The sequence below is a fragment of the Alligator sinensis genome, unplaced genomic scaffold (genome assembly GCF_000455745.1).
Source record: "Alligator sinensis unplaced genomic scaffold, ASM45574v1 scaffold499_1, whole genome shotgun sequence".
NCBI classification, from domain to species: Eukaryota; Metazoa; Chordata; order Crocodylia; family Alligatoridae; genus Alligator; species Alligator sinensis.
In genome coordinates, this window is record NW_005841864.1 from 2,965,817 (window position 1) to 2,982,433 (window position 16,617).

The 16,617-nt window shown below is 39.5% G+C and overlaps 1 protein-coding gene across 12 annotated transcripts in view; it reads right to left on the bottom strand.

Moving 5' to 3' along the window:
- The window catches only part of COL19A1 (collagen type XIX alpha 1 chain), a 402,210-nt gene that overhangs the window by 19,036 nt on the left and 366,557 nt on the right, over nucleotides 1-16,617 (bottom strand). For 11 of the 12 annotated variants that reach the window (XM_025191070.1, XM_025191112.1, XM_025191107.1 and 8 more), the window contains 4 exons: nucleotides 15,032-15,067; nucleotides 14,832-14,876; nucleotides 10,378-10,548; nucleotides 9,135-9,201 (listed from right to left, as the gene is read on the bottom strand). In XM_025191070.1, coding sequence (XP_025046855.1) covers nucleotides 9,135-9,201; nucleotides 10,378-10,548; nucleotides 14,832-14,876; nucleotides 15,032-15,067 — 319 coding nt within the window. Of the gene's footprint in view, nucleotides 1-5,866; nucleotides 6,047-9,134; nucleotides 9,202-10,377; nucleotides 10,549-14,831; nucleotides 14,877-15,031; nucleotides 15,068-16,617 lie in introns of those variants that run through there. The other variant, XM_025191129.1, reaches the window with a different exon arrangement.

Here is a 16,617-nt window from a genome sequence, read left to right on the forward strand (position 1 = left end):
AGAGGATGGAGCTAGACTGTTCTCAGTGGTGGCAGATGACAAACAAGGAGCAATGGTCTCAAGTTGCAGCAAGGGAAGTTTAGGTTACATATTAGGAAGAATTTCCTCAGTAGGAGGGTAGTTAAACACTGGAAGAGTTTACCCAGAGAGGTGGTGGATGCTCCATCCTTGGAGGTTTTCAAGACCTGGCTAGATAAAGCTTTGGCTGGGATAATCTATTTGGGGACGGTCCTGCTTTGAGCAGGGGATTGGACCAGATGACCTCCTGAGGTCCCTTCCAACCCTAACTTTCTATGACTTTATGATTAAAGCTCTTCAGGAGAGGATTCAAGACTTCAGGATCTTAAATACATGAGGGAAGGATCTCCCTGTAGCCTTGACTGAGTTGCCTAATTCTGAGGAGAGTGACAAACCTCTCTGCTCAGCAATTCCTACTGGCTGGCTCTGTGAGACTCCCTGCTCCCTGAAAGACTACAACTCAGAGTACTAACCCAAAGATATTACTGAACTTATACACTTCATCTTCACACACAACAACTTCACTTTCAAGAAATAACACTTCCTCTAGACCACGGGCACAGCTATGGGCATCAAAATGGCCCCACACTATGCCAACATTTTTATGAGGTAGAAAAATTCCTCAAGGACTGTACCACCAAACTCTTGCTATACTTAAGATATATCGATCTCATAATTTAGACTGAAAGCCTTCAATCTCCAATTGATTTCCATCAGAAATGCAACAAGCATCACCCCTCCATCAGATTATCTCTTGAATACTCCAGCACCAACATTTCCTTTTTAGACATGATGATCCCTATCCAGAATGGTAAAATACAGACCACCATATACAAGAAAACCCCAGACCAACATACATGTCTGCACAGAACCAGCAATCTTCCTAAACGATACCACTGAATTTGCACTGAGGAGAACACCTGTGCAATCGTCACCTCAGCAATCTCAAAAGGGCTTCACTCAACAAGGACACTCCTCCAGAGAGATAGATCACATTTTTGAAAGAGCCACCCGGATACCACATGAAGAATTGCTGCAGTGCAGAAGAAAACCCCCCATTAATCGGATACCACTGGTAATGACATATCATCCCTCCCTGGAACCTATATGGAAAATCCTCAACAATTGCAACCCATACTAGAAGAAGACCCAAGTCTTAGAGATCTTCCCAGAACCACCCATCTTATCTTTTAAACAAGCACTGCACCCCACCAACCTCATCAACAGAAGCAAACTTCCTACAGGCCAAAACACACCGAATGCATCCAGACCATGCTATGCCAAGTAATGTAAAACCTGCCAACACATCTCCACCACCCCCACAATAACCATACCCCCCAACAGAACCATTAATATTCCTGGATCATACATTGGCACCTCCAGAAATGTAATATATCTCATCCAGTGTACCAAATGCCCTCATGGAAAATATGTAGGAGAAACCACACAACAACTGTGTACCAGAATGAACACACATCAAAAATCTATCAAAGACAAGAATAACCAATGACCCGTGGGGGCACACTTCTCACAAGAAAACCACTCTCTCTCCAATCTCTCAGTTCTAATCCTCAAAGGGAATTTACAAATCACCTCTCACACACAAGCCTACAATCTTCACTTCACCAATCTACTGGATACAAAAAAATCATGGACTAAATATAGACATTGGATGTATGACACATTACAGCTTGCCTATTATCTGACTCCCCAGGTAACCTTAATTTACTTTTTACCAGTTACATTCATTCCCCTTCCCTGTCCCCTCCCCCCCCTACCTGTCTCTCACCCATTGATTACCTCAATTTACATTTTTACTGACTGGCTTCCTTGCATATGTACTGGCTTCTGGCTGCTTTACTATTCCATCCAGAAAGAGCACAGACCAACTGTAGACACTTCCTCAGCCTGAAAAAGGGTATCTATACCTGAAAGCTTGCAAAGAAGAATTTTTCCAACTCTTTGAGTTGGTTTAATAAACGATATCGAATTGACTCAAAAAACCTTGTCTCTCAAACCATCATCCACTCTTGTCATCAAACCTACTGAAAAAGGCAGTGGGGGAAGGGGGGAGTGGTAGGGCATCTAAGACAATTTAATATGGACTTGCAGACCATCAGTGATCTATGAACCATATTAAAGGAAAGACTGACATAAGTTTTACCTGCAAAGTGATTCTTTTGCTGGTTTGAGTTGCATCTACACATAGGCTAGGCATAGCTTTGCTGGTATCTCCCTTCACAATGGTCAGATCATTGTACAATTGCTGGCGTAGCTGTCAGTTGGAGGGGCTGATTTTTTTCTTATTCCAAACCAGTAGAGTCACATGGGTAAATGTTTGTATTGTAGGCCTGCATAAGTGAAATAACTGAATATTCCACATAACTGAAAGCTGCCTTTTCTTGTATTTATTTGTTATGTCCAAAACAGTTGGGTATCCTCATGGTGGTTGTTTTAATAAGTTTCATGGTATTCATAGTTTGTAATTTTCCTACTTATGTGTGGGAAGCACAGGCTGAATTCTGACAGCAGCCAATTTTTAGGTAATTTAACTGTAAAACAAGGTATTTAGAATACAGTAAATGCCTCAAACGCTAAATAACTTTCATTAAAAATCTTGTGGAAAAAAATAATTTAGTGCCCCTACTCAAGCAACATACTTTGAACAACTCTGAAGAACTGAGCACATATGAAAGTGATTTTTATTAGTGTTTTCTGTCATTTCTGCTGCATAAGTGCCTGGCTTTTGACAGAGAGAAAAAAAGAACAAGGCTGAGGAGTACAATTTAAATTAAGTACAGAACACAACATAGGAATCATAAGAGGCAATGACTGGCAGAGGTGCATGCTGAGGAAAATATTAATATATAAAAAGGAGAACAGAAGGGGGAATAATTTCTGCAGAGAGTAGACAGGCCACATGGTAGAATAGCATATCCCTTCTGGCCCCATATTCCCTCCTTCGTTTGCCCAGAGGCTGACAGGGCTCCCAGATGCAGGGGACACCTTGCTACACTTTCAAATTAAAGCTCAATAGCAACCAGCTATACAATTAGTACACATTTTCAAGGTCAAACTTTATAGCTGGTTGGAGCTTTGTATCATGTGGTAGACACTTTGCACATGTACCTGGTCTTAAGATAATTGTGCAATTAACCAGTTAATTGCGCTGTAACATGTAAAGGGGGTCTATTTCTCCTGTACTCTACTAGATAACTTGTTTTATTCTTAAGATTATTTTAAAAATAAATACTTTATAGCAGTGTTTCTCCCTTTGACTTTGTTATGTTCTAAAGCACTTCACTGTGGATATGTTTAGCCTTCTCAAGACTTACGAGAAAAGACTGAGGGAACTGGACTTATTTAGTTTAGAGACGAGGAGACTGAGAGGGCATTTAATAGCAGCCTTCAACTACCTGAAAGGGGGCTCAAAAGAGGATGGAGCTAGACTGTTCTCAGTGGTGGCAGATGACAAACAAGGAGCAATGGTCTCAAGTTGCAGCAAGGGAAGTTTAGGTTACATATTAGGAAGAATTTCCTCAGTAGGAGGGTAGTTAAACACTGGAAGAGTTTACCCAGAGAGGTGGTGGATGCTCCATCCTTGGAGGTTTTCAAGACCTGGCTAGATAAAGCTTTTGGTGATAATCTATTTGGGGACGGTCCTGCTTTGAGCAGGGGATTGGACCAGATGACCTCCTGCGGTCCCTTCCAACCCTAACTTTCTATGACTTTATGATTAAAGCTCTTCAGGAGAGGATTCAAGACTTCAGGATCTTAAATACATGAGGGAAGGATCTCCCTGTAGCCTTGACTGAGTTGCCTAATTCTGAGGAGAGTGACAAACCTCTCTGCTCAGCAATTCCTACTGGCTGGCTCTGTGAGACTCCCTGCTCCCTGAAAGACTACAACTCAGAGTACTAACCCAAAGATATTACTGAACTTATACACTTCATCTTCACACACAACAACTTCACTTTCAAGAAATAACACTTCCTCTAGACCACGGGCACAGCTATGGGCATCAAAATGGCCCCACACTATGCCAACATTTTTATGAGGTAGAAAAATTCCTCAAGGACTGTACCACCAAACTCTTGCTATACTTAAGATATATCGATCTCATAATTTAGACTGAAAACCTGCAATCTCCAATTGATTTCCATCAGAAATGCAACAAGCATCACCCCTCCATCAGATTATCTCTTGAATACTCCAGCACCAACATTTCCTTTTTAGACATGATAATCCATATCCAGAATGGTAAAATACAGACCACCATATACAAGAAAACCCCAGACCAACATACATGTCTGCACAGAACCAGCAATCTTCCTAAACGATACCACTGAATTTGCACTGAGGAGAACACCTGTGCAATCGTCACCTCAGCAATCTCAAAAGGGCTTCACTCAACAAGGACACTCCTCCAGAGAGATAGATCACATTTTTGAAAGAGCCACCCGGATACCACATGAAGAATTGCTGCAGTGCAGAAGAAAACCCCCCATTAATCGGATACCACTGGTAATGACATATCATCCCTCCCTGGAACCTATATGGAAAATCCTCAACAATTGCAACCCATACTAGAAGAAGACCCAAGTCTTAGAGATCTTCCCAGAACCACCCATCTTATCTTTTAAACAAGCACTGCACCCCACCAACCTCATCAACAGAAGCAAACTTCCTACAGGCCAAAACACACCGAATGCATCCAGACCATGCTATGCCAAGTAATGTAAAACCTGCCAACACATCTCCACCACCCCCACAATAACCATACCCCCCAACAGAACCATTAATATTCCTGGATCATACATTGGCACCTCCAGAAATGTAATATATCTCATCCAGTGTACCAAATGCCCTCATGGAAAATATGTAGGAGAAACCACACAACAACTGTGTACCAGAATGAACACACATCAAAAATCTATCAAAGACAAGAATAACCAATGACCCGTGGGGGCACACTTCTCACAAGAAAACCACTCTCTCTCCAATCTCTCAGTTCTAATCCTCAAAGGGAATTTACAAATCACCTCTCACACACAAGCCTACAATCTTCACTTCACCAATCTACTGGATACAAAAAAATCATGGACTAAATATAGACATTGGATGTATGACACATTACAGCTTGCCTATTATCTGACTCCCCAGGTAACCTTAATTTACTTTTTACCAGTTACATTCATTCCCCTTCCCTGTCCCCTCCCCCCCCTACCTGTCTCTCACCCATTGATTACCTCAATTTACATTTTTACTGACTGGCTTCCTTTCATATGTACTGGCTTTTTGCCGGTTTTCTATTTCCTCCCCAAAAAGCACCTTTACTATTCCATCCAGAAAGAGCACAGACCAACTGTAGACACTTCCTCAGCCTGAAAAAGGGTATCTATACCTGAAAGCTTGCAAAGAAGAATTTTTCCAACTCTTTGAGTTGGTTTAATAAACGATATCGAATTGACTCAAAAAACCTTGTCTCTCAAACCATCATCCACTCTTGTCATCAAACCTACTGAAAAAGGCAGTGGGGGAAGGGGGGAGTGGTAGGGCATCTAAGACAATTTAATATGGACTTGCAGACCATCAGTGATCTATGAACCATATTAAAGGAAAGACTGACATAAGTTTTACCTGCAAAGTGATTCTTTTGCTGGTTTGAGTTGCATCTACACATAGGCTAGGCATAGCTTTGCTGGTATCTCCCTTCACAATGGTCAGATCATTGTACAATTGCTGGCGTAGCTGTCAGTTGGAGGGGCTGATTTTTTTCTTATTCCAAACCAGTAGAGTCACATGGGTAAATGTTTGTATTGTAGGCCTGCATAAGTGAAATAACTGAATATTCCACATAACTGAAAGCTGCCTTTTCTTGTATTTATTTGTTATGTCCAAAACAGTTGGGTATCCTCATGGTGGTTGTTTTAATAAGTTTCATGGTATTCATAGTTTGTAATTTTCCTACTTATGTGTGGGAAGCACAGGCTGAATTCTGACAGCAGCCAATTTTTAGGTAATTTAACTGTAAAACAAGGTATTTAGAATACAGTAAATGCCTCAAACGCTAAATAACTTTCATTAAAAATCTTGTGGAAAAAAATAATTTAGTGCCCCTACTCAAGCAACATACTTTGAACAACTCTGAAGAACTGAGCACATATGAAAGTGATTTTTATTAGTGTTTTCTGTCATTTCTGCTGCATAAGTGCCTGGCTTTTGACAGAGAGAAAAAAAGAACAAGGCTGAGGAGTACAATTTAAATTAAGTACAGAACACAACATAGGAATCATAAGAGGCAATGACTGGCAGAGGTGCATGCTGAGGAAAATATTAATATATAAAAAGGAGAACAGAAGGGGGAATAATTTCTGCAGAGAGTAGACAGGCCACATGGTAGAATAGCATATCCCTTCTGGCCCCATATTCCCTCCTTCGTTTGCCCAGAGGCTGACAGGGCTCCCAGATGCAGGGGACACCTTGCTACACTTTCAAATTAAAGCTCAATAGCAACCAGCTATACAATTAGTACACATTTTCAAGGTCAAACTTTATAGCTGGTTGGAGCTTTGTATCATGTGGTAGACACTTTGCACATGTACCTGGTCTTAAGATAATTGTGCAATTAACCAGTTAATTGCGCTGTAACATGTAAAGGGGGTCTATTTCTCCTGTACTCTACTAGATAACTTGTTTTATTCTTAAGATTATTTTAAAAATAAATACTTTATAGCAGTGTTTCTCCCTTTGACTTTGTTATGTTCTAAAGCACTTCACTGTGGATATGTTTAGCCTTCTCAATTACTATGTCAGGCAGCACCAGACTTGGACAAGCCAGGAATCTGCAAGCACAGCCTCCCAAACCAGAAGTATCCTTAACAGTGCTGTTTATATACCAACTGGCTCTATCTTTCAGCAGTGACAAGAGGGTTCTCCCTACTCCCTGAGTGGTACTCAGCTATGACAGTGAATAGCAACATGGAAAATGCTGAATGTACGTTTGGCCATGCCTTCTTCTCAGAGTCATCCTAAAACTATTCCATACCAACACATCTGATATCGTTCTTCACCACCTACGTTCCTTCCAACCTTTGTCAGTAAGCTTGAAATACAAAGGTCACTCATGCTATTGTGATGCTTCTAATTGTCGTTAGAAACCAGCAATGAGGAAGGTGGAAAATTAAAAATACTGTGAACATCAAACAAGTTCCAGTTTTGCAACTGATTGCATTTTGGGTTAATTATTGGGGTACAGAATATTTTTATTTTTATCCAAATTGGCTAACCTATCCTTCATAAAGCAACAATTACTAGCTACCTAAAAAAAGGTCTACAATAAATGTGGAATCAATGGGCCACATCCAGATGAGCAGGGAGATGCACTTGCAGAAGCACAAATAGTAGCGGCACAAATTTGTGCTGCAGTGCATGCCCATGCTTTGTTGCAGGACACATTGTCCTGCTGTGGGCAAACTGCCCTTGTCCAGCTCCTCCTGGCTCCTGACATGCTGGAGCAGCCAGGGCACAAACGGAGCACAGAGATGCTTTGGCCAGCAGCCAAAGCATCTCACTGGAAGACCAAGCCTCCGTTTGTTCCAGCGCACACTATTGTAGTGTTGCCATGCTTCTTTTTTCCTGGTGTATTTATTTGCTACTGGGAAATCTGGGTAGCAAATTTTGCCCCAGTGTTGGGCATATTTTAACATTCTATGCATGCGGTTTGTAGTGCCACAAAATGCACAGCCCTGCTGGTCTGGATGCGGCCATGGAGTTTTTCCTTAACAGTTTTTATAAAACAGTAAAAGACATATATCGTATTTTTGCGCATATACCCCGCGGGGTATACGTGATTTTACAAAAAAAATGGATGGGTGCGGGGTATACGGGGGTGCAGGCTATCGGCAGACTTTTTTTCCCCGCAGGGGGCCGGGGCTAGGGCAGGCTGCACCACCTCCCTGCTGGGCCTGGGCAGGCCGGGGGGCCTGGGCAGGCTGGGCTGCACCGCCGTGGGGGCTGGGACGGGCTGGTCCGCCTCCCCGCTGGGCCCGGGCAGGCTGGGCTGCGCCGCCACTGCCGGGGCGGGCAAGGCTGCACTGCCTCCCTGTGTATACACCGCCGCGGGGAATACATGGGTGCGGCGTATACACGGACTTATTTACAAAAATACAATTTTCTGCAGGTTATATGTGGGTGCGACTTATACCCGTGGGCGGGGTATATGCATGAAAATATGGTAATTAGAAAAAAAATAAACCTCCTGTTATAATGTAAATGGACTTATATAACTCTCAGATAACAAGGGGGAAAAGTACAAGTGCAAAGAAATTGAGAAAAGAGAAAATATTAGGACACAAGAATTTGGGAACACAGAACACAAATTGCCTATTACAGCATGGAAGAATAATTTAAGTATAACATTGTAAACACCATATATCTTCATTTTGAAACCACTCATTACTACTAACCACCTTCCTTTAACAGTCAACATTTAATCATTCAAAACACAGGGGAAAATAATTACATTTAAAAAATGTTGCCCTAACTTTGAAGCTACTTTTATTTAAAGCTGGAAGGGTAGCTAATATAATTTACACAGAAACTGTGATTTCCATGCCGATTTATGTGTATATGTTTTCTTTCAAATAAAAATACAGTACATGAGGAAACTCTGAACTTGTTAGAAATAAAAACACATAGTACTAAAAGCTGTCCAGTTGGTGTCTAACGACAATAGGAATGTTATGTTTGCAGTATCAGGGCTTTTATGTACTGAGTTTATTATTTATCAGCATTCATATATTATTTAATGTTCTTTTAATTGTTACTCTTAGGGTTATAATTTGGAACAAACCTTTGTTTTTAATAGTTTATAATACATGAGCAAATATTCTGATGAACAGATTTCTGAACTGATAATAACAATTATGTTATCATTGGATTATATTAGATAGAATTTGACTTATATTAACTTTAGCTATATAACAAGTTAGTCAATTAAGCACAATGGGATTTTTTGCCTGAGTGGCTAGAAAGGATATGCAAAGGTTATAGAGAAGTTAACATTTAGAACAACACATAATATTTACATTTAGCTGTGCATTTCATTATCTTACCTTCAAAAACTCTAAGAACCTCTTGTTTGATATATTTTTTTATTTCTTCAAATGAAACTGCATTAGCCTGGTGGAGAAACAAAGAAACATCATTTATCTAAAATAAAGGGGGGAAAGCAGTCCAAGAGTACATCTACGATGCTAGCAAGCAGATACTGTTACTGACACTGAATATATTAAACAATTATACAAAGCTTTCACTGAAATACTGAAAAGAAGTTGAGGTACTCAATTAATGGTAAAGGCTATTTTATTGCAAGTACAGATCATATTGCTAATATAATGAGACATAAGAAGAAATATTTTAGCTATAAAGTAAAATCAGAGTACTTTATGTATACTTTACTTATGTATTTATTTGATTTATATGCTGCCCTTTCCAACAAAGGCTGAGAGTGGCTGACAATATGAGAACAGGATTGTGACAAGAGAACAAAACAAGAGAAAACAATAAAACAATTCTGAAGGGAGCTAGAATATCCATATAAAACAGAGCTCTGCCAAACAAAATCTCTAAGTTTATCCATGTTTAGAACAAGTTTGTCCCTATCAGTTTTGTGACAGCTTATTCAACATCTCAACGTTTTGATGTTGAGATGTTGAATAAGGCTTCCATCTCTCTCTCATGCTTTCTATGTTATTTGTGAAAGCTATTTCTTGTTATGTTTTATAGCATAGCTTCTAGCACCATAAACCCCTCTCATTGTGTTAGAGACTAATGACTTTCATACATATAATAAGTAACAGCAATAAGAATAATATTGACAGTGATGGGATCATTATCTGATTGAAGGTGTCTGACAATTTACTAAGATTTATGGCATAAGTATGCATGGAAAGAAGTGAAGGTAGTGAATGGAAAAATGTAGTATCAGGAAGCGTTTTAGTGTCCTTTTTAGTTTTTCTGTTTATGAAACTTCATTTATAAAATTAAGCAGATTGAGGAATCGGCTCTTCAATTTATAGCAAGTGATTATTTAATTGAAATTAATCTAAATTTAGTCTAACAGATATTACTGAAGTCGACATATAATATGGAAAGAAGGAGTCTATATCTAACGAGTCAAACACTTTTCTGTTTTTTTTTCTCTTTGACAACCAAGTATTTAAACAACTCAAAATACCTTAAGTATCTGTGAACCTTTGTCTGGGTATATACAGTTTAATGTCCCCTATTCAGTACACGCTGTATTTGTATCAAGTGGCTTCACCAGCAACCAGTCAGAGCTTTTTTTTTTCTTACCGGAAGGCCTGGAAGACCTGGTGAACCAGGAGGGCCTTGATGACCTGGTGATCCTGGGTAGCCTCTGTCTCCTGGTGGTCCGGTAGGTCCTGCAATCCCCTTTTCTCCTGTAGGTCCAGGTTTTCCTCTTTCACCTTGTGGACCTCGGTCCCCTGGAATACCTTGATCTCCCTTTTCAAAATAAGAGGCATGGAAAAGACAGCTTTATATTTATGGATATATATTACTAATTATACTTTTTAATCAAGCTTTAGAAGCTGGTGAAGCTCAGTCAAAAATTCTGAGGAGAAACTTCTTTCCCAAACAGCACTGAAAGTCTATTAGTAAAGGGAAAATGCAGGAAAAATAATTTTAGGAGCTTATTTTTTCTTCTTAAACAAAAGGAGACAGTATTCCTTCTTTCGTATTTTTAATGTTTATAATCAATGACAAAGAACATATTCATAGACTTCAGAAAGATGAAACTGAGGTGTTATTAGGTTTCAGCTCTAAGATAAGGAAATAAAATTAAAATTTCCTGGAGTATTACATTTTCTTTGTACCTACTGAATTTCTATAGCCCCCACTGACACAGTATTTGAGCATCTCACAATATCAATTAAACCTGGCAACACCACCATTAGGTAAGGGACTGTTTATAGATGTGGAACTGAAGCATAAAATGACTACAGTTTAGGTCCACATAAGGACTTAGGCACTTAAAACTGTAAAGTCCCTAAGTTCCTATCTCACGGGGACTTCTCTTCTTAAGTCCCCTGAGAGGCCAGATGTTGAGGCGTGATCACTATGTGCTTGACACACACACTATTGAGCTCCATATGAACAGAGACAGCTATGGCCACATTCATTAAAAAACACAGGGTGATGATGGTCCACTGCAATAACGTAACAGGTAGCGACATATTCCAGGAAGTTCAATTCATTCCTTAGTCTAAGGGGGTTCAAAACTCCCAGCACAAAGTCCTAATCCCCTGGACACAGATTGTTTTAGGGGAGAAAGGAAGAGCTCTCCACTTGTTGAAGCTGTGCCACTTTGAAAAAAAATCAGGATTCATTAACCATGAGAAAGGAGAAAGAAGAAACATGACTGAAACCCAGTGATGTAGCTCACTCATCTAGGTTCTGATCCCTTCTCCAGAGACTATTTATGCATTATACATTATATAGAGAGGCAAGGATTTCTTAGGGTGGTATTTTTTACTGAACCAAATTTTCAGTTGGCTCTGTATAGTTGGTCCAATACAAGATATCACCCTAAGAAATCCTTGCCTCATATAATTTCTGGACTATCAAGGCTACATCATCTCTCTTATACTACTTATACATTATATAGTCATTGGATAAAGTGCAACTTCTAAAAAATATAAATCTTGGAAACTCAATGAAACAGTAAGACAGCTATTATACATGAAAGAGCATGTCATACAGCAAAAAAGCACAAGCAGTATCCAAATGGGAGTTGCACTGGTGATTTTACTGGTATTGGGAACCTCTATATTAAACTGAATACAACAATATGATGTATTATATAACTCTACAAAATTCAGTGTGGGCTACACTGGGCTCATAGATAATTTGTTTATGCCACCAAAAGGACCAGAAATAAATATATGTAGCTTATAGAGTGAAGGTCATAATGAAATTAAGGAGGGCTTTATGTATTTATGTACCATTTTCAAGTTATAGTAAGAATGATTACAAACAATTGATATATTAAGCTGAGTTAAAGGCCTCTGAACAGGTTTTTTATATTTGACCTTGGCAATAAAAATGTGAAAGATTAAGTGCATGTGGTACAATTTGTTCTGTTTCACAATTTCAGTTAATAAAAAATATAGCTGATACAATGAAGCCATTTTTAATTAATTAATTCCTTGCAAACAAAATAAATCAAAGACTAATGAGATTGCCAACAATAGCTTTCATCAAGGCTCATGTGATCAAAGCTGAGATGCCACTTGATTTGTTTTGTTTGTAAGGAATTAAATCCTTAAAAATGACCTAATATATTTTCTACTTGTTTGCTGAACTAAGGTCATGGAACAGAGGAGCAAGTCATGCATTTGGACTGCTAATAAACAGTTGATGAGTCTTAAGGTTCACTGACTGCCCTTGCTGCACCACTTAACCTAATGTTAAGTTACACCATTGGAAGGAAATAGTACAAGGAATTAATGAATGCTTTACCAGATGAAATCCTGAATGGGGAGGCTAAGTGAACCACTATATTAGCTGTATCATTTTAATAAAGAATTGCTAAAATTATGGAATGGTATATTTTAGGATTAAAAAAAATCACATGTAATGCTGCACACAGTAATTTACACCCCTCCTTTCATCAGTCATTTGACCTCCAAATCTATTTGGTTTCCAGTGAGTTAGAGTTTATTAGCCACTATAATTAAGTTTCAGTATAAAGACCCCTGTGACTTGTGATGTTTTACTAGATTAATTGAAATCATAACGAATTCCGGACTGAAGTTTAACTTGACACTGGTAAATGTGCAGAAAGAGAGAAGTATGAAAAGGCCACAAATGCAAAAAACTTCCTAAGCCCTGCAACCTCCCACCTGATATGTGAAGTTAACCTGTCACAAACTGCTAACATGACATAAAATCATTCTGTATATTAACAGTTATAGATATTTAAAGAGCTACTCAGCCAATATTGCAAAAGCATTAACATATGGATTTGGATTTGTGTCAAAAATCTACTGGATGAAGCTGTAATACATACAGCAGAGAAAGGATCTGCTACATGCTGATAACTAATTCAGACCTATGAAATATCTGGAAGATGTGCATGGAAGGTTGAATATGACACAGACTCATCACAAAAGCCATATGAATCTAGTTCTATTCTGAAGCCTCATAGCCTCATCTGTGTTGTGTTGCTGATGGACCCACTCTCTGCTCTGTGCCACTATCCAAGAGAAAATACCCCCTGAAGAGCAGACCATCTGAACAACATCCACATCAGGTCCAAGATGGGGTGATATTTACCTGAGGCAGCATTAATGTGCCCCTGGGTCTGGATAGATTAACTGTCTTTTGCCTAAATCATGACTCCCCATTAGCAGGCCACTTTGAAACTAAGAACACCTATCGCTTCATTTCCTGTTGCTTTTGGTGGCTGCAACTGCACAAGATGATACAGATGGTCTTAGTCAATTCTTATAATGTCTGTGCCCAAATCAAGAAACCCCCTCAGAACCTTTGCTGACTCCTCCAACTCTTCCCCACCCCACTTTGGCCACGGTCTGCTCCCTGGACTTCACTGTAAAGTGGCCATTCTCAAATGTTATTTCTACAATCCTGACCATAATTGACCAACTCACAAAAATTGCCCTCTTTATCCCAGGCATGGGCCTTTCCTAAGCAAAATCTACCACCTGAATGTGGCTGGACCACATGATACATTTCCATGGCCTCCCAGGGAGAGTGGACGGGGTTTGGGGGGGGGGCTTGTGGCAGAGCCCCCCACATGACATGGGGCAGTGGTGGGCAGCAGGGATCACGCCCCCCACCTGGCAGCAGCCGGTGAATGAGGGCTTTAAAAAAAAAAATGTATTTTTAAAGAGCCAGGAACTGGGGCAGGAGAGCGGCAGGGGGTTAGGGGCTCATGACACAGCCCCCCACGCAGCATGGGGCAGTGGGGGCAGCAAGGATTGCCCCCCCAACCTGGCAGCAGCCGGTGAGTGGGGGCTTTTTTTTCCAAAGAGCCGGGACCTGGGGCTGGTTGGGGCAGCCACTGATGGGGTTGGGAGAGCATGTGGGGGATGGGGCCTGTCCGATTCAGAGATTCAGCTGATTCGGTGGTGGCTGAATCTTCAAATCATCGCTTCGGGACTGTGATTCGAATTACCAGATTGAATCACTGTCCCCCGAATCGGCGAAATCCGAAGTGAATACTAGCCACTTCACACAGGCCTATCAGTTATCTCTGGATTCACTGATAACTTCCCTATCTACTGGAAGATAACTTCCCTATCTACTGGAAGACTGTTATCTTTGTATTGAGGGACTGCAGCCACCATGGCCACTGATATTATAAAGAGGTGAAGCCAGCTCTAGCTAATATATATGTATTTTCATTAGCCAGTAAGCCTGAGCCTCTAGCCAGATTCTTCGAATATTAATGAATATTACTAATATATATATATATATAAATATATATATATATAACTGTTATATTGTAAATGTAGAAGCTAGGTTATAAGAAATATAAGAAATTGTATGTTTTTCTTTTGTAAATATGTAACAACTTCAACCTCATGCAATTCCTGTGTACTACTCCAGTGCTGGAGCTTTATTTCTATATTTGCCTGAATAAAAAAAAGTTAAAAAGTCAATTTTTTATTTATATGTTTGATTTTTAAAATATGTTAGATAATGCAACAAACCAAATAAAAAATCCAAATAGTTCTTGATAGGCATACTAGACCAGGACTTACTCTTTCTCCTTTGGCACCTCTGTCTCCAGGTCTTCCAAGTGGACCCTGTTAAAATAGTTTTTGAAAAAGTAAAATACTTTGCTTAAATATTTGCTTATACATTTTCCTATTAACTCTATGGAAGGCAATTGTTTGGGACTAACAGTTATATCATCATTAAAGAATGAAATATATTAACATTCCAAATAGTAATTTCCTACCGGAGAACCTGGAAATCCATCCTTTCCATTGATTCCCTATAAAAACAATAATATTTTGTTATAACTGAGGGTACACAAATATGTTAAAAATAAAGTCACAAGAACATGAGAAGTTCATGAACTATTACAGAATTGACAAATAAACAAATATTGTAAAAGAAATAACAGAGTTAATAGCTTGTGTATCCAAAGTTTTGACCTAGCTAAAAATAGGTATACAGGCCTGGAAGTGAAAAATAAGAGAATATGGGATAAAACTGAGGTGCCAGGACATGCTAAATCTGACTATAGGTGATACAAATAGTGAAAATAATGCTTTAGTTGGCTAGTCCATGACCATACAAAGACATACAACTGAGTTGGGAATTCAACAGACTGGATTCTATGGATATGGATACACATTTCCACTGCATTTCCACACATATTCATTAAAATATGGCATATATATTTTAATGGCCCTAAATGCTAGAGCTTTCAAGGAAAATCTAGAAAGGGAAGTTAAGGATAAACAGATAAACCAAATGAAGTACTGTATCATTCCATATAAATTGGAAATATTTTCTGTGGATTGGGTCAAATTCAGACTCTTCTATACACAGCCATGGAGAGCCCAAGCTATACCAGAGTCACTAAGTCTGCACACTGTGAAATGCCATTCCACAAGAACTGGACTTATTTAATAAATTGCCTAGTGGAGAGACATTAGTCAGGTTGAGACAGAGGAGGAATATATCTGTTTCTCTTTAGATTCACTTTGCTCCCAAAGGAACAGGGGACTAGCAGAACTGGCACTAAGGCTAGGGACAGAAGTTATACATAAATGATCAGAAACTGGTTTAAACCTGTAACAGAACGTAAATTCAGTGCACATAAACCAGTTTCAAAATGGCTGAAACTGGTTTAAGATAAATCTGATTGAATGTAGTATCAAACTTAACTAATTTGGCTCAAACCATTTTATGCAATGTCTGTCCCAGACCCTTTTCTGGTTTAAGTTAAACCACAGTCCCCCAGCATCCCAGTTGCTTTGTAGCCCTGGGCTGGGCTGGGCTGACTGCTAGAGCACAGCAGGGTTGGCCCTGTAAGGAGTGACCTAGAAAGCACTACCCGGAGACGAAGCAGAAGAGAATGTTATGAGACGAATGCCCATCTGCGATGATAAAGAGGAGACAGTCCTAGATAAAGGGGGCTTGAAAACAAAAGCAAGAAGCTAAGTACTGGGTTAAAGGGCTCATTAAAATACTAAAAATCACGCCCCTAGGTGGGGAAAAAGTATGCTAATGAAACACACATGTATGTAAATGAGATACATGGCTAAAACACAGGTATAGAGACATGCTCAGTGAAGAACTCCTTGCGTCACTCCTTTATAACCAATTAGCAAACAAGGATGCTTATGAAGGTTCAAAAATGCCTGTATAAAAGATGCTTAGAAATAGTGGTGTGCTTGTTACATGAAATTATTCCGCTCACACCTTTTATTGCTAGCAATAAATCTTCTTTGTACTTTCACCCCTGGTATCTTTATTGGCCTTTGCATACAGGGCACAATCCCAGACTTGAGCTGGGGCTCAACAGTTTTTGGC